Source organism: Eschrichtius robustus, chromosome 3 (assembly GCF_028021215.1).
Source record: "Eschrichtius robustus isolate mEscRob2 chromosome 3, mEscRob2.pri, whole genome shotgun sequence".
NCBI classification, from domain to species: Eukaryota; Metazoa; Chordata; class Mammalia; order Artiodactyla; family Eschrichtiidae; genus Eschrichtius; species Eschrichtius robustus.
In genome coordinates this window covers 117,798,740-117,817,729 of record NC_090826.1, presented here as the reverse complement: position 1 = coordinate 117,817,729, position 18,990 = coordinate 117,798,740, and the positions used below count along the sequence as shown (strand labels likewise).

General features: G+C 42.9%; 1 protein-coding gene across 1 annotated transcript; it reads left to right on the top strand.

Moving 5' to 3' along the window:
• The first annotated feature begins 10,050 nt into the window (after positions 1 to 10,050).
• On the top strand, positions 10,051 to 17,977 carry ITLN2 (intelectin 2). The gene is given in 8 exon segments (XM_068537612.1): positions 10,051 to 10,092; positions 12,045 to 12,108; positions 12,730 to 12,840; positions 13,804 to 14,045; positions 14,377 to 14,665; positions 15,528 to 15,583; positions 15,585 to 15,632; positions 17,825 to 17,977. Coding segments are annotated over 8 exon segments (1,005 nt in total).
• Positions 17,978 to 18,990: the final 1,013 nt, after the last annotated feature.

Here is an 18,990-nt window from a genome sequence, read left to right as displayed (position 1 = left end):
TGCAAATAAAGACAAAGACTTACATTAATATATATGTATATATATATATACATATATATTTAAAAGTTTCCCAATAACTGAAGTTTAAAATTTTAAATTAATTAAAGTTAAATAAAATTAAACATTTGGTTGTGCTAGCCACATTTTAGGTGCTCAGTAGACACCTGTGACTTGTGGTTACAGTATTGGACAGCCCGGAAGGAAAGAATGAGATAATCCTTGGGGGAGCCTCTTGGACCATGCTTGTGTGTGACCTTGAAGCCACATGCAGTCATCCTTTCGCCTTATTTGCAAGTTTTGGATAATTTTTGTTAAGAGTTCTGAGGGTATATCAATTACCTTGATTTTTAAAAACAGCTTTATTGGAATAGAATTCACATACCATACAATTCGCCCACTTAAGGTGTACAGTTGAATGGTTTTTAGTATATTCACGGAGTTGTGTAACCATCAGCACAATCAAGTTTAGAATATTTTCATCACCCCCAAAGAAACTCCATACCCATTGCAATCACACCCCATTTCCCCCAACCCTGTCGGCCCTAGGTAACCACTAATTTACTTTCTCTCTCTATTGATTTGTCTATTCTGAATATTTCATATAAATGGTTCATCCATTTTGCAGCATGTATCAATACTTAATTCCTTTTTATCACCAAAAAATATTCTATTTTATGGATTTGCCATATTTTATTTATCCACTTATCAGTTGATGGACTTTTGGGTTATTTCTCTGGATTTTGTATGTTGACTGAGCAATGGACATTGTCAGCCAGGTCACTTATGGGGCTGCATTACGCTGGGAACTTGGCAGGGGCTCCTTAGTTCTCCTCCATGCCTCTCTCTCCAAGTTGTGTCTCACCCTCCATGACCCCTCTTTCTCCAACAGGATAGCTTGGACTTCCTTATCCATGGAGGCTGAGTTCCAAGAGAGCAAAAACAGAAGGTGCCACTTCTTAAGGGCTAGGCTACACGTACATGATTTCTGCTACATTCTATCCGTCAAGGAGGTGACATTGTCAGATTTGGAGAGAGGGGAAATAGGCTGCACCTCTGATGGGAGGAGTGATATCCCCATGTAATCAATGGGGAAGGAATGTGGGTGACATCTTTGGATTCTGTCTACCACACCCACATTTACCAGTGTTTTTAAAATTAGGTGGGGCCATTTGACTAGTTGTGGACAATGGGCTGTCAGCAAACGTGACGCATTTCATTTCCAGGCTAAAGCAAAGAAAAGCCTGCAAGATGCTCCAGATGTATCATCTGTTCTGTAACCAAGAAGGCCTCATGTTGAAATTACTGTGAACTGCTCCATGGATGACAAATATTTTGCAATCACCCGGACCTGCAGGTGACTGCATTAGCACGCAATAAACCTCTGTTGTGCTAAGCCACTGAGTTTGGAAGCTGTTTTAGGGAAATATAACGGAGCCCATCCTGATTAAAACATATGGCTTATGTCCTTACCTCACCCCTAAACCCAATACTGCTGCTGCTGCTGCAGCTCTGACTTCCGGCTGCCTGCCTCATCCACTGAACCTGCTTTTGTGCTGTTGCTTCTGACTTCTCTGGGTAAACTTGCCTGATATAGCTTGACTCTGGGACCTCCCACCCTTAGTGGCTGGTGTACCTGGATTGACCTTGGATGCCCCCTGGGACCTGTTGTAGGGTCATGGAGAAAAGAGGGAGTTGCAGCAAGGTAATTGAAGATCCTCGTGGCTTCAGTTTACATTTAACTGCAAAAAATTTATTTATTTATTTATTTATTTATTTATTTATTTATTTATTTATTTATGGCTGGCTGGCTGGCTGGCTGGCTGTGTTGGGTCTTCGTTTCTGTGCGAGGGCTTTCTCTAGTTGCGGCAAGTGGGGGCCACTCTTCATCGCGGTGCTCGGGCCTCTCATTATCGCGGCCTCTCTTGTTGCGGAGCACAGGCTCCAGACGCGCAGGCTCAGTAATTGTGGCTCACGGGCCTAGTTGCTCCGCGGCATGTGGGATCTTCCCAGACCAGGGCTCGAACCCGTGTCCCCTGTGTTGGCAGGCAGATTCTCAACCTTTATTTTTTTATACAGCAGGTTCTTATTAGTTATCTATTTTATACATATTAGTGTATATATATCAATCCCAATCTCCCAGTTCATCCCACCATTAAGTTATACTTAACCTAGAGTATAACTGTCTCTTCAATGACAGTTGTGTCCTCATTTATTGGCCTTGCCATACCTAAGTAGTAATAAAAGCTATATTTTAAAACAGGGGCTGGTGTTTCATGTTGGCTTCTCTGGTGGTAGACACTGAAAAGGAGTTTGAGGTACAAGATGGTCTTTGGAATCCAAACCTGTGAAGGAAAAGAAGGGCGGTGATAGCAGGGAATGGAGACAGGCAAGGTTTAAGATTTTTTTAAAAAAAATTTATTTCTTTATTTGGCTGCGTCGGGTTTTAGTTTAAGCACCTGGGATCTATCTTTAGTTGCAACATGTGAACTCTTAGTTGCGGCATGTGGGACCTAGTTCCCTGACCAGGGATCGAACCTGGGCCCCCTGCACTGGGAGTGCAGAGTCTTAGCCACTGGACCACTAGGGAAGTCCCAGTTTAAGACTTTTACGTGATATTTAAAAGGCAGAATCAGCAGGATTTGAACCAAGTCTTCCAACTCAGCTTGAGTGGATGGTTAGTACTGTTCTTAGTCCCAGACAAGTGGGGCTCCTGCTCAGGATGCTTTAGAAGGCACCACGCTAGTCTCCGTGGCAGTGCCCGTCTGCACAGGGTGAGGAGTCCACAGATCCATTTTCCCTACCAAAGGAGACAGCCTGTCTGCAGAAGTAAAGAATGAGTAAAAGAAGCAAAAAGAAGATGAAGAGAGTAGCCTGAGGACCTCACCTGAGCCTGTACTTACCCCATCATGCCCCTGACTCCACCTCTGAATCTCCTAGTTACATAGCTGATAAATTCTACGTTTTTTGCTTATGGTGGTTTTTGAGGTAGATTTATATCACTTGGAATTGAAAGATTCCTGACTGCTATTAACAGCACAACATGTTGAAGCAGAGGATGGAAATGTACTTCATTTTAATGTAGGCAGACAACTGGATCATGGAAACTAAATGTTGAGATTAAGAACAGACAACCAAGCTTCTTTAACATAGAAACCATATATATATATATATATATATATATATATATATATATATATATATATATATATATATATATTTTTTTTTTTTTTGTGGCTGAGCCACACGGCTTGTGGGATCTTAGTTCCCCGACCAGGGATTGAATCTGGGCCCTCGGCAGTGGAAGTGCAGCGTCCTAACCACTGGACCGCCAGGGAATTCCTTAGAAACCATATTTTATTCATCTTTATATCCTGGCATCTATTAGGACACCTAGCTCATAGAAGATAGTAAATGCTCTTATACAGAGCACGGCCTAGAAGGAGAGATGCAAACTCTTGGGTTAGAAAAAACATCTAAATAGGCAAGTTTTGCTGTGAAAACCTAGCCTAGACAGGAGATGGTGCAACAAAGAAGAGTTAGGCTTCCCCGTATAAGACAACATTGGGAAGTTGGCAATTGATTGATGTGGGAGGCTAGGGAGAGGCCAGCCTGGGAGCCAGAGGCGGGGTCACTCTTCTGAGGGGGAAATTCAGCCAGTAGGAAGTTCCTTGTTGCAGGGATGCTGAGAAACATGAGAGCAGAGATGCCTAATTCCCATTTTTATTTATTTTTTGGGCTGTGAGGTAATTCCTCTGTTATCCAAAACCTTCGGTAGCAATCTACACAACTGTCTTGGATTGGTGATGTTTTGCAGATGAAAGAGGGGGCTCCATACTTGGTCCTACATACATTGGAGAGAAGAAAACAGCGTGGGAGGAGAGATGTGAGAGAATTCAGCTAGAACAGGAAGTCAGAGCCAGAGGTGACCATAAGGAGCCTCTGGGAATCCCCTGAAATCTCAGAGAGGTTGCTGGGTTTTTCCATAGTATGTAAGGCAGGAAATTGAGCCAATGGATTTTTTTTTTTTTTTTTTCAGTTTTAGAGGGAAGAGTGTCCAATGGAGGTTGGAAGACTTGGACTGGGGGACCTCCTGACTGGAATGTCTTACACATTCATTTGGCTTACACATTCATTTATTTTTTATTTTATTTTAATTTTTGAATTTTATTTTATTTTTCTATACAGCAGGTTCTTATTAGTCATCCATTTTATACACATCAGTGTATACATGTCAATCCCAATATCCCAATTCATCACACCACCACCACCACTCCCCCCAACCCCCACTTTCCACCCTTGGGGTCCATACGTTTGTTCTCTACATCTGTGTCTCAATTTCTGCCCTGCAAACCGGTTCATCTGTACCATTTTTCTAGGTTCCATATATATGCGTTAATATACGATATTTGTTTTTCTCTTTCTGACTTACTTCACTCTGTATGACAGTTTCTAGATCCATTCATGTCTCAACAAATGACCCAATTTCGTTCCTTTTTATGGCTGAGTAATATTCCATTGTATTTATGTACCACAACTTCTTTATTCATTCGTCTGTTGATGGGCATTTAGGTTGCTTCCATGACCTGGCTATTGTAAATAGAGCTGCAATGAACATTGGGGTGCATGTGTCTTTTTGAATTATGGTTTTCTCTGGGTATATGCCCAGTAGTGGGATTGCTGGATCATATGGTAATTCTATTTTTAGTTTTTTAAGGAACCTCCGTACTGTTCTCCATAGTGGCTGTATCAATTTACATTCCCACCAACAGTGCAAGAGGGTTCCCTTTTCTCCACACCCTCTCCAGCATTTGTTATTTGTAGATTTTCTGATGCTGCCCATTCTAACTGGTGTGAGGTGATACCTCATTGTAGTTTTGATTTGCATTTCTCAAATAATTAGTGATGTGGAGCAGCTTTTCATGTGCTTCTTGGCCATCTCTATGTATTCTTTGGAGAAATGTCTATTTAGGTCTTCTGCTCATTTTTGGATTGGGTTGTTTGTTTTTTTAATATTGAGCTGCATGAGCTGTTTATATATTTTGGAGATTAATCCTTTTTCCGTTGATTCGTTTGCAAATATTTTCTCCCATTCTGAGTGTTGTCTTTTCGTCTTGTTTATGGTTTCCTTTGCTGTGCAAAAACTTGGAGAGACAGTAACCATTCTGTGATCATGAGGCTGAAAAAATTTATATATACAAAGGATGGTGAAGCAGGAACATCAAAGAAGTCAAGTACCCTCTTGAGACAGTTGTGTCTCACATCAGTCCTCCATTGCCTACCCCTGGAAATTTTGTTTTGTGATAAATAATCTGCTGAACTATTTAAGCTGCTATAAGTTTTTCTATTATTTGCAGCCAAATATAATCCTTGGCTAAGGGTTCAAGAAACGGACTCTTTTAGGACAGATTAGTGGTTGCCAGAGGGGAGGGGGCTTGGGGGAGCAAAGTAGGTGAAGAAGATTAAGTACAAATTTCCAGTTATAAAAAAAGCGAGTCATGGGGTTGTAATGTACCGCATGGGTTATATAGTCAATAATATTGTATTAACTTTGTAAGGTAACAGATGGTAACTAGACTTATTGTGGTGACCATTTTGCAATATACATAAATGCTGAATCAATATGTTGTACCCCTAAAACTAATATAATATTGTATGTCAATTACACCTCAACAAAAAAAAGAAAGAAATGGACCCTTTAAATCTCTACTGGTAGAAATAAAAATTGATACAAAGTTATCAGGCAGACAATATAGATAACTTCAAAAATGTTTATAGATGTCTTTAGTCTAAATCTTGGTGCCCTAAATTCACCTGGTCCCCAGAAAGTTATTCATATATCTGAGTCTCAGTTTCTTTAACTGAATACAGATCACACAGATAATAATAAAATACAGATAATAATGGTAAAGTCCTCACAAATTGGTTTTTAAAAATTAAATGGAATAACATTACACCCCTTATAAGAGTGCCCGGCTTATGGTAACTGCTTGATACGTACTAGCTATTATTTTATTGTGTTCTTGAGAGTTTTGAAAAGTCTACTTCAATTCAATTTCAGTCACTCATTAAAAAGACATTTTTGGGCCTTTCTGCTGCTGAAGAATCACTGTGCCATGCATTGTGGTAAACTCTGAAACAGATGCAAAGAAAACAAAGACATGTTCATTGAGTTGTAGAGTGCAGTGGGAAAGAGGGCAAAGTCAGGGGAATGGCAGGGAGAGACATCCATGTAAGCAAATAATTCAAACACTATGAGTACACTTTTTTTCTACATAATTTAAGAGACTAATGCATTAAAAACATTATTAGTTTATGTTTTTGGACACACAATGTTGGATGTAATTTTGTGACAACAACAACTGAAGGGTGGAGAGCTATAAAGGAACAGAGTTTTTATATGATATTGAAGTTAAGCTGGTATAAATTCAAATATGATGTTATAACTTCAGTATGTTACATGTAATCTCCATGTTAAGCACAAATAAAATAGCCATAGGATATACACAAAAGGAAATGAGAAAAGAATTTGAACGTTTCACTACAAAAAAATTTATAAACTAAACTTAAAAGAAGACAGTAATGCAGGAGACGAGAAATGAAGATCTATAAGACATATAGAAAACAAAGCAAAATGACAGAAGTAAGTCCCTCCTTATCAGTAATTACTTGAAATGTAAATGGATTAAATTCTCCAATCAAAAGATAGAGATTGGCAGAATGGATTAAAAAATCATGATCCAAGTTTATACTGTCTCCAAGAAACTCACTTTAGATCTGAAGACACAAATGTGTTGAAAGTAAGTAAAAGTGAAAGGGGGGAAAAGATATTCCATGCAAATATTAACAAAAAGAGGGCAGGGTTGGTACACTAATATCAGACAAAATAGACTTTAAATTTTAAAAAGTTGCAAGAGACAAAGGACATTATATATTAGTAAAGTTTCAATACAGCAAGAAGACATAGCAATTATTAACATTTATGCAACTAATAATAGAGCATTAAAATATATAAAGCAAAGATGGACACGATTGAAAGGAGAGATAGTTCTACAATAGGCATGCAGCCCCAAAGGGAAAGGGGTGGGAGACTTAATCATCAGACCAGAACAACCCCTGAGTTCTCCTTCCAAGGGGTGGAGGAACTTTTCCTTACTGTCTCCCTCCCTCGATGAGCTTCTTGGAATGAGGACTTCCCTGCTAAGTTGGGATCCTGTGCTTGTTTTGTAAACTCCCTGGGGATTGCTGCTGAGTCCTTTAGGAGGAAAGCCCAGTGACGCCACTGCCCACATATTTTGCTCAATGGAGGCAAGAACTTTGGTTTTCTCAGGGCCAGCCTAGGCTCAGCACAGAATCATAGACTTAGAATTTATCATGAAGTTCATTTACTTCCACGGGAAACAATATAAAGTTACAAAATTAAAAAAAATTGCCAATTGAAGATTAAGAAGCAAAAATAGAACATGTTATCAGTATCATCTTAAATGAAAGGTATTCTAACAACAACAAAATAGAAAGGCCATAATCGCAGAGTAAATATAGTTCTTTAGCTTGAATATATTTATTTCCATGGAAAACGCACAATTTTGTTCTTTTTAAAAAAATAGTGTATTATTTTAAAATATTTATTTATTTATTTACTTTCTGGCTGTGTCAGGTCTTAGTTGAGGCATGCGGGATCTCTTGTTGCGATGCGTGGGCTTTTCGTTGCGGTGGGCATGCTTCTCTCTAATTGTGGCACGCGGGTTTTCTCTTCTCTAGTTGTGGCGTGCGGGCTCCAGAGTGCGTGGGCTCTGTAGTTTGCAGCACACGGGCTCTCTAGTTGAGGTGAGCGAGTGCAGTAGTTGTGGAGAGTGGGTATAGTTGCCCTGTGGCATGCGGGATTTTAGTTTCCTGGCCAGGGATCGAACCCACGTCCTCTGAATTGGAAGGCGGATTCTTTACCACTGCACCACCAGGGAAGTCCCACAATTTTGTTCTTATATTTTGTATGTTGTATGCCAACCACTGGAAGTGTCATGACCTGCCATATCTTCAGACGGCAATTTGTGACTCTTTGATTCAGTACAAACCTTTCTCATGATCAAAACCTTTGACATTATTCATATCCCAGAGCCAATTATTTCTTTGAGAAAAAACATTTAAATCCCTTTCCCAGGGGCTTCCCTGGTGACACAGTGGTTAAGAATCCGCCTGCCAATGCAGGGGACACGTGTTCGAGCCCTGGTCTGGGAAGATCCCACATGCCATGGAGCAACTAAGCCCGTGTGCCACAACTACTGAGCCTGTGCTCTAGAGCCCGCGAGCCACAACTACTGAGCCCACATGCCACAACTACTGAAGCCCACATGCCTAGAGCCTGCGCTCCACAACAAGAGAAGCCACCGCACACCGCAATGAGAAGCCCGTGCACCGCAACGAAGAGTAGCCCCCGCTCTCCACAATCAGAGAAAAGCCCATGCGCAGCAACAAAGACCCAATGCAGCCCAAAACAATAAATAAATAAAATAAATAAATTAAAAAAAAAACCCTTTCCCAGTGATAGAATCAACTACTTCCTCCTATGTATTTTCATAATTTTGAGGCAAGCTTTTACTATATAACTAATATTGTTGCACTTCAAATATTTATTTATCTTTTATAGCAGTTCTTAGGAAAAAGTTGGTGGTTTCCCACGTTTGCTAAGCTAATATTTTCTATTTTGAGGATGTCAAGGAAATGAATTACTCAATAGGTCCGGATGAATTAACATAAGTAAAGAGTTCTCTGATGCCAAGGAGTAAGAATTTTTAAAAATTGCAAGAATAGATCATAACCATGTCTAAAACCTGGTTCTGCTACCAGGATGTTGTGACTACAAAACAATCTTTCAGTACTCCTGTACATTTTGATATTCTGTAAGATTGCAATGCTAGTGTACTTATTGGGGTAAAACCAGGATGGATTTTTGAGTGAGGAATGGATGTGGTGATATTTTTTTAAAGGAGTGTAGTTTTATTCAATTTGAAATTTTAATGCAAAGTGTTCCTCAAGATATATATCAAGATACACAAATTCAGATTTCATATTTTTGAAAAACACTAATATATGTTATTATACCCCAAATATTGGGATTTTGGAACGTAAGGGCTCTGTATTTCAGAATGTCAGCATATGCCAAACCTGTACTGCAATCACAAACTCCCCACCCCCCCAACCAGGCCCAGGTTTTAGGGCTGCTCAGTCTCATCCAGCAATTACACACCTTTCTGGTAGAGGTCACTGAATACACATTTGGCCACACAGTCTCAATAGTCCCACGTTAGAAACTGTATTCAACAGATGATAAAGCCATGTGCTGATGCACAAAGAATGAACATCGGAAAGAATTTTCAATCCAAATGTAATTTTAAATGTATTGCTTTATTTCCCCAAATTTTACTAGTCAAATTTTAGAAGTTTGATATATTGTGTAGGAACAATATTTCTCGGCTCCCTCAGCTGCTAGCTTGGGTCTGTGTCATTGGTTACTATAATGCATATGAGTAGTAAATACTTGCTGTTGACTGAGATGATGGAGAGAAAGATTTTGGGAGTGATATATATATATATATATATATATATATATATATATATATATATATATATATATATATATATAGTGCTTGTGCGTGTGCGTACGTGTGTGTGTGTCCTGATTGAAGATGATTTCTCAAGGAAAATTTTCCCTACCATTTTCCTGTTGAAGACCCAGAATCAGTTATTCCTTTCATTCCTGCTTGCAAAACACACCACCTTTTCTCCCTGAGGTCCTGTCCTTTGTAATATAGAACCAAGGCAGCTGACATGCAGTGCTCACATTGTTTCCCAGAGGTTTTCCCTTAAAGCTCCAGTGCAGTAGTTACATCACATACCTCCTGAGATACCACAGGCAACACGTGTAACATTTTCCCTACAACAGAACACAGAACTCCATCCTGATAACCTCCAAGATTAGTTTCTTCATCAGCTATAAACATACCACCAAGCCAGGGCTACATATTTGATTTATTTCTTGAGGCTGGAAAAAGGACGATGTTGACTTGTGCCCTGCCTGGTAAAGCCTTCAGCCTGAAAGTGACCCCTTCTGCTTACATTTCTTGGCTAGAACAATTCCCATGGCTTGTCTAACTTCACAGAGAAGAGGTGCAGTCTTCCACGTGCCTCAAAAAAGAAGAGAATTAATCACAGTGAACAACCCTAATGATTACCTGAGAAATTCCCTGATGAAGTGATATTAGTGGTCATTTCCGTATGGTTGTACCAAAGAGCAGAGATGCACGGGAGACAGGTCAGTCCTCTCTGCATCTCTCCCTCCCTCTCTCCTTCCCTGCAACGCAAATACAGACAGGGTGATATATAGAAGCACATGGGTAAGTGTAAGTTATTAATAATATTCCAGTTCTGGGGTTGGGTAGTGGTTTATACATGTGTAAGGCATTTGCTTTCTTCAACACTGAGCATGTTGGATGGCTCCTGGGTGCTGGAGGCCCAGGAGTGAGAGGAAGCAGTGCCCTGAACATCAGCATCTGGTCCCAGAGAGCCAGCCGAGCTGCAGAGGGGATGGGGATGAGGAGTCGTAAGTTCAGTGGTCAGTCAGAGCGTGGCCAGTGGACAGTGCTGAAAGAAGTTGGGCTGGGGGTGTGTGTGGAATGGAGAAATCTTGTTTGTAAGCATGAGTAGAACATCACCTGGGGATTATGGGCTCCAGTGTGGGCAGGAACTCTCCTAATAATGGGAAGGAATGAAAGCCAGAGAAATTCAGTACCGTGAATTCCAGCTCAGTAGAACTCCTGGGCTGGTGGACCCTAGGACAGTACAAGTTACATTAAAAACAGTTAATGATATGAAGTTGATAATTGCATGTGGTTATATATGAGGATATCCCTATTAGGCAAATACACACTTATCTAGGGGAAAGGGCCTTCATGTATGTAACTTACCTCAACTTGTTCAGAAAAAAGTGTGCTTGTGTATGCATAAAGAGAGAGGGCATACATGATAAGCAAGTGGGGTAAAATACTAACAATAGGTGAATCTAGGTAAAAGGTATATGTGTGTTTTTGTGTTATTTTTATTTTTGCAATGTTCTGTAAATTTTCAATTATTTCTAACCAAAAAGTAAATAAAAGATGACATGACAGTGTGAAACATGTCACAATCTGGGTTTGGACAAAGTCCAGTAGTAGGACAGGGGAGAAATCCATCAGCTTTGCCTGTGGGTGGGCGTGTCAGGGAAGGCTTCATGGAGACGTTTCAGGAGAGCCTTGAAGGATGCCGTCTTGACAGAGATGTGTGAGGCACTGGAGCATCTGACTGAGGTGGGAGCAGGACAGGTTGCAGGGAAGAATTGTAAGGTCCCATCCATCCTGAAAGTCTGTTACAGAATGTAACACTGTATGTGCTCTGACCCAGCAGGGTTCCCCCTCCTCAGATGGTGAGTGTCACCAGTGTGACCAAGAGCACTGCTCCCTGCCCCTCCAGCCAGTCACACATTCCTTCTCATTGCCAGGGTTCAAGGCCCCAGGGACCTTCAAGGGAAGGACTCCCGAGGGAGGGACCTGCAGCCTGAAGTGAGCAGGGCTCGGCGGGGCCCTCGTGGTTTGCTCTCCCCATAAAGGCTCAGCACTTCACCCACCTCAGGACTCTATGCAGAGGCGGTAGCTCTGAGTCTCCACTTGGCTGGGAACTCTCAGCTCCTGGCAACTGTGAGGAAGGAAGGAGGGAGCTCTCCGTGCTGTGAGGAAGGTGTTTCTGAGTCTGAGACAAGATCCGAGTGTGTGGGGAGCCATGATACCAGCTCAGGTCCGGTCTTGGTCTCAGAGATGGGGAGTTTCAGAGAAAGGAGCCCATGGCCCCTTAAGGATTTGTAGCATTGGATAGAGGTGGGGGCTATTCCAGGAGGTTCTAGAATGCTCATAAGCCCATCACTTTCCATTTGAGGTTTCCTTACTCAGAAAGTTCAAAGAGCAAGGATGGAAGGAAAAGATGGACAAGCCAATGACCTTGTGCATCTCCTTTCCCCTTAGGGGTCAGGGGCCAGATTGTGCCTCTTGCTGTTCCCCTCTTTGGCCACCAGAGGGCCGAGTGCAGGTAAGTCACTCAGGAGCCGCAGTTTCTTCAGCTCACCTGAGGTGTGTAGTGGAGCAGGAGTAGAGCTGGGCTGGATGCTGAAGTCCTGGGCCAGAGCGGAGTTATGAAGATGCAGAGAAGTCACACTTTGCAGCCGACTTGAGATGTGGCCTGGGTGCTGACTGCTGGCCTCTCTGGGGTCTGGTCTGAAGCTAAGGCATGTCTTGGGGCCGCACTCTGTGCCTCTGTGTGGCTTAGGAGGCTCAGGGAGCCATGATAAAGACTGTGATCCCTTCTAGCTACTCCTACTGCTATGGCCTTGGCCCGGGGATTCCCAGAGGGAGCTGGGTGGTCAGAGCTGTGTCCAGGGAATATCCTTCTTTAGTCCCCATCCTCACAATTCCATCCTCACAGTAGGTGTAATGATACTTTTCATTTTTAATTAATTGAACAGAAGAATGCAAGTGTTAAGCCTGTACTAGATTGTGGGTCAGCTAGTCTTAGCAGAGAGGATCCTGACCTCTGGGGCCGCATAGCGCAGTGATGAACTGGTGAAGTGGGCAGGGGCTGGGATCTGATGGCCAGGAAGGCTGCTGTCAGCAGTACCAGACTATTAATGAGAATTATCTTCGCATCCTCTAGCAGCGACCCATTCTCCTGAGACATTTCGGGAGAGCAAAACCTGTGCTTCTTTCCTGTGTTTCCTGCCTAGAAGCATCAAGGAAATCAAAGAAAGTTGTGGTGAAGCAAGTGGTGAGTTATAAACCAACCCAGCATCCTCTCATTTTAGTCACTTTTAAGCTAAAGGGACCCCAGTCATGGACAGCAAGAGGAGTGTACCCATCACTCCTGTCTGCTCTGACTCCAGCTACAGCCAAGGAGATTTCCAGTGAGAATTTTGAGGTTTTTCGGTCTCACCCAGGCACAGCAGACATGATCTTCTGAACACAGAGAGAATGCAGTGTTCCTGGTGACTCTTAAGGTGGCGGCCAGAGCGGTGATGAGTCTAAGATTTTCCCCTTCTTGTAAGCTAAAGAGTTAGCCTGCCACAGTTTCATAGATGCTGGCAGAAAATATGAAACTCCTGACAGTGAGACAAAGAAATTTATTATTCACATTCATAGCAGTAGCCAGAGTATCAGCATTTTCTTGTGCTGGTTCCCTGAGTCCCATCCCCACAGGGTGATGTGAAGAGGGCCAGGAAACATTTGCAGATTTAGTTTGTTTGCCAAGCAGCTCGTAAATTGGGTTTGTCAAGCAACTACAAACCTTTTCAGATAAGCTAGTTTATTCTCTTTGGGGCTGAGTATGAGGAGGAACTCTGCGCTTAGAGAATCTGAATCTTACATAAAGGGCTGAGACCATGTCTGCCCTTTACTCTTAGTTCCAGAGGCTACATCCTGATGTAGACTTGAGATGTGGTTGGGTGCTGATTTCTGGCCTCTCCAGGCCAGAAGGAAGCACAATCCATTGAGAGTTAATATCTCTGTCTTCTAAGGATGTTAGTGCTGCAAAGTCTTTGAATATGTGGCGTGGAACAAAGGCTGTCAGTGTCCCTGTTCATAGATGGCCCATAGAGAATTGTACTCTAACAAATGGATACGTGTGGGAGCCTCTAGGATACATTTCTGACTTCCCAGGGTGTTTCTGGTTTTGGAGCCTGAGATGGACCCTGTGCTCGCAGACACGGGCTCTCTAGGCTGGTTCCCTCCGCAGATGGCCTGTATTTCCTCCACACTGAGAATGGCGTCATCTACCAGATCTTCTGTGACATGACCTCTGGGGACGGCGGCTGGACCCTAGTGGCCTGTGTGCATGAGAACCACATGCCTGGGAAATGCACGGTAGGTGATCGCTGGTCGAGTCAGCAGGGCAGCAGGGCAGACTGCCCAGAGGGGGACGGCAACTGGGCCAACACGTTTGGGTCTACAGAGGCGGCCACCAGTGATACAAGGTAGGTGGCACTGACCACCCAGCTGGGAAAGGGTGAGGAGCTGAGTGTGACTGGAGCAGAGCATGTGGAAGGGAGGATGGGAGATGGGGATGAGGAGGTAGGGCTGGAGAAGAAGAAGGAAAAAAGTCCATGTCTTGAATCACGACTTTCTCCCACCGGGTCTTTTTGGGCGGTGGGGCCTTATCGTCTGCTGGAGGTGGCAGGTGTCTGAGCGCTGCTGGGCACCTGCCCCCTGGAGCCCAGAGCTCTCAGCTCAACTGAGAACGGCATGTGTGTGTCTTTGGTTAGTGGGACCTCCTGAGCTGTTCAGGCTCAGTGTGCGTGTTGCTCTGCAGAACCCTGGTTACTATGACATCCAGGCCCAGGACCTGGGCAAGTGGCATGTGCCCAACGAGTCCTCCCTGCAGCACTGGAGGAACAGCTCCCTGCTGAGGTACCGCACCAACACTAGCTTCTTCCCGAATCTGGGACACAATCTGTTTGGACTCTACCAGGTATATGGGGCTGCTGGATACCCAGTGAAGTACGGATCAGGGAGCTGTCAGACTGACAACGGCCCAGCTATTCCTGTGGTCTATGACTTTGGTGATGCTGAGAAAACTGCATCTTATTACTCACCAGTTGGTCAGCCTGAGTATCTGCTTCCAAAGCCCAGTCATCAATCCTTCCCTGCACTCTTGGGGAAAGTGTAACTAACAACAGTTAACAATTGCTAGCATTTGTTGAACGCGTACAATGTGCCAAACTCTTTTCTAGGAACTTGACATGGTTCTGTGTCATTTAATCATCATTAGAAAACTATGAAGTTAGAATTACTATCCTCTCCAATTTATAGGACATAAACCCAGGCTTCTTAACCAATACCCTGTATGGCTCTTAAAATAGTAAAAACTAGGCTAATGTTCACAGGTGAGAACAACTTGCAAAGTGGCGAGAAAAATTTATTTTTGTTATGATGGATAGCTATTATTTTAAAGAAGATATTTTTTCAGCATAATAAAGCCACAGAATTTAAGTCTTTGGTGGGAAAACAAGAGCCATTACTTTTTACATTTACTATTTCAGTGAGAGCAGGTTAATGGTAGGCAGGGAAAATAAAGTCATGGTAATTGGATGAGAAGTGTGCCAGCATAAACAGATGGCCACATCTGATCATTGCTTATTCCTGCTGGACCTCTGGAGGTCTTCTTGCTGATCTTTCAGTGGAGTCTAATTTCTCCTATGAGCCTTAGGCAGACAAGTGACCTCTTGTGAGCCCATGCCTTGGTCCTCTTTCCCCAGATGGAGGGAGGTTCTCTTCTAGCCAAGTTCAGGGTCAGGATGTAGCAGCCATTGTCCACAGAGGTGCAGGGCTCTCTCCCCATAGCTTGGAGTGTTGAGCTGTAACCTGACCTGTTGGTGTAGGGAATCCCTGTGCTGGTGAAAGGGAAGCTGTTTCCAGTTCTTCCTTTGAATACTTGGCCCATCTCTGCCTCTTCTTTTCCAGGGGAATTTGTTGCAGGATTTGTCCAGTTCAGGGTGTTTAATAATGATAGAGCAGCCCAATGCCCTGTGTGCTGGGATGAGAGTCACTGGTTGCAACACTGAGCACGTGAGTTTATTTATTTATTTATTGCCTGCGTTGGGGCTTCGTTGCTGCACGCAGGGGCTTTCTCTAGTTGCGGCGAGCGGGGGCTACTCTTTGTGGCGGTGTGTGGGCTTCTCATTGCGGTGGCTTCTCTTTGTTTTGGAACACAGGCTCTAGGCGCGTGGGCTTCAGTAGTTGTGGCACGCGGGTTCAGCAGTTGTGGCTCGTGGGCTCTAGAGCGCACGCTCAGTAGTTGTGGCGCACGGGCTTAGTTGCTTCGCGGCATGTCGGATCTTCCTGGGCCAGGGTTCGAACCCGTGTCCCCTGCATTGGCAGGCGGATTCTTAACCACTGCGCCACCAGGGAAGTCCCAAGCATGTGATTTTTGAGAAGATATACGACCTGGCGTGTTTGTGTGTGTGTATGTGTGTGTGTGTGCACACCCACCCTATGGAGTAGGTTGATGTGTTTCTCCATGACTTGCATTTTTACTTTTTTGCTGGTATTTTGTGGACATAATTTTTAAATTGTTACTATTATTTTTTAATCGACATATAACATTATATATGTTTCAGGTGTATAACATAATGATTGTCTATTTTTATATATTGTGAAATGATCACCATAATAAGTCTAGTCAGCACCCACCACCACATAGTTACAAATTCTTTTTTCTTGTGATGAGAACTTTTAATATCTACTCTCTTAGTAACTTTTCAATGTACAATACAGTATTATTAACTATAGTCACCAGTCTGTACATTACATCCACAGGACTAATTTTATAACTGAAAGTTTGTACCTTTTGACCACTGGACATAATTTCCTGTATTGAAGTGCAATTTATCTGTATTCTCATGTATGATTAGTACTTTTATGTTGTGTTTAAAAAGTATTTCCATATGCTGAGGTCATGAAGATATTCTCCACTATTCTTTTTTTTTTTTTAACATCTTTATTGGAGTATAATTGCTTTACAATGGTGTGTTAGTTTCTGCTCTATAACAAAGTGAATCAGTTATACATATACATATGTTCCCATATCTCTTCCCTCTTGCGTCTCCCTCCCTCCCACCCTCCCTATTCTCCACTATTCTTATTAACTTGTAGAAGCTTTATGTTTTTGTCATTTTTCCAGTCTTGTAGAAGAGAGCACCATAGGTGTGGTGACTGGAGACTGCCTTTGAGGGAAATTTTGTGGCTGGAAGGGCAGGAGGAAGATGGAGTCAGAGCTATAAGAATAAGGGCATTCATGTAGGGCCTTTTCCTTCCTTTCCTTCCTGTCAGTCTGAGAAATGTGACCCTGAAGTCAAGAACATCTTCACTTCCCCCATGAATTATCAGTTTGTCCATTTGTCAGTCAAAATGAGGCATCTGTGCCCTCGTGGAAGTACCCCTAGTTTGTGATTCAGAAGACAATCCAGACATGTGTCAAACTCAAGTTTGACATAGCAGTGTGAAGGATATGGATTCAAGAGCAGGGAAACTAAGGGCAGGGAGGCCCTGAGGCAGATGTAAAGGTGCAAACGTGAAATAATAAGGACCTGAGCCAGGGTGTTCTTGATAAAGTTGAATGAGCAAGGACAGATACATAGACGGTGGAATCAACTGTTCTTGATGACCAAATGAATATGGGGGATGGCATGTGAAGGAGACTGAACATACTTCAGGTTTTTGTTTTGGGTGACTGGGTGCTATCAATTAAGATGGGTGACAAGATGAGGAATAGATTTAAGGGCAGCAAGAGAGAATTCGTTTGGTTTTGCTCAAGCAGAGTTTTAGATCCAGAGATACTTAGGTGGAGACATCCAAGTGGTGGCTGGATATGGAGTTTCAAGCACAGAAAATATCTGGCTGACCTCCGACATTTAGGAGTATCTTGACAATATATGATTATGCTGGTACTAGCTAAAGTCATGGGAGGAGATGAGCCGTCATCGGGAGAGTGAGGTGTGGACAGAGCCGTGAGGAATAGCATTTGGGGAATCGATTGAGGAAGAGAGGTGAGCTGAGGGGCCTGAGCATAAATATGAAGGAAGGTAGAAAGGAATTCAGGAAAGAGCATGATTTCAGAGTCCACTGGAGGGAGGGTTTTGTGTGGGGCGGTGGTCAAGGCCAAGTAGGATGAAGACCAAAGATTCCAGGGGATTCTACCATTAAGAGCTCACTGGTGTCCTAGCCAATCCCTCATTGTGTCTCTTCCCCCTGCCCCCCAGCACTGCATCGGCAGAGAAGGATTCTTCCCAGAGGCCAATCCCATGCAGTGTGGGGACTTCTCCTCCTTTGACTGGAATGGATATGGAGCTCACAGTGGTTACAGCTGCAGCCGGGAAACAACTGAGGCAGCTGTGCTCTTGTTCTACCTCTGAGAGCTGTGTGGTATGAGACGTGGAACCCAGCTCCTAAGCTCTGATACTCAGAGATGGAAAAACGGAATGTTAAGAAGGAGAGGAAGAGAATAAATTACATCACATTGTGGTCCTAAGTTTCTTTGAATTCTTTTTACAAATTGACTGAGACCTGGAGGGATGTTTTAAAATAATGCCTCTTATTCTAATGATTTCTACTTTAGACGATCTGAGTTTGGAACTTCAAGTCTCTGGTATCCCAGAACACAAGTTTGCCCCTCTTTCTAGGGAAACCCTGAGTGAGATTGAAGAGCAGGGGGAAATCTTTCTTGTTAAATTTCCTATCATACTGTTGTTATTGGTTAATGAAATAAAGCCCTCAACATCAACGTCTTAAGGAAGACAAGATGACTATTATTTAGATTCATAGGAAAAAAAATTCGAGGTCACAACTGTCCATTTCTTTTATTCCTCCTGCTTTGACAGTTGGGATAGTATCCTTAAAATGATTCTAGAGCAATTCCAATGTGTGTGTTGGGGAGGGTTCTCACAGCACCAAGAAATTCACTGACGGCTAGCTGGATGTCCTACAACTCAACACAATTTTGACCCAGTCTATCAGGAGACAATATCAGATCCCCATGTGAAGGGCTCAGTCCTACAAGTCTGCCCGTGGAATCCCCCACTCCAGATGCCAGTTGCAAGTCCAGATTGTCACCTGTGCTTCTGACTGACTGGCTATAGATTGGAGGTTCCAATAAACCCTTCCTTGGGTTCAATTAATTTGCTAGAGTGGCTCACAGAACTCAAATAAACATTTTACTTACTAGATGATCAGTTTATTATAAAAGGGTATAACTCAGGAACAGCCAGATGGAATAGATGCCTGGGGCCAGTATGGGTGAAGGGCACAGAGCTTCCTTGCCCACTCCGAGCACGGCATTTTCCCCCAGTCTCCACATATTCACCAACCCAGAAGCTCTCCAAACCCTATCCTTTGAATTCTTTTTTTTTTTAAACATCTTTATTGGAGT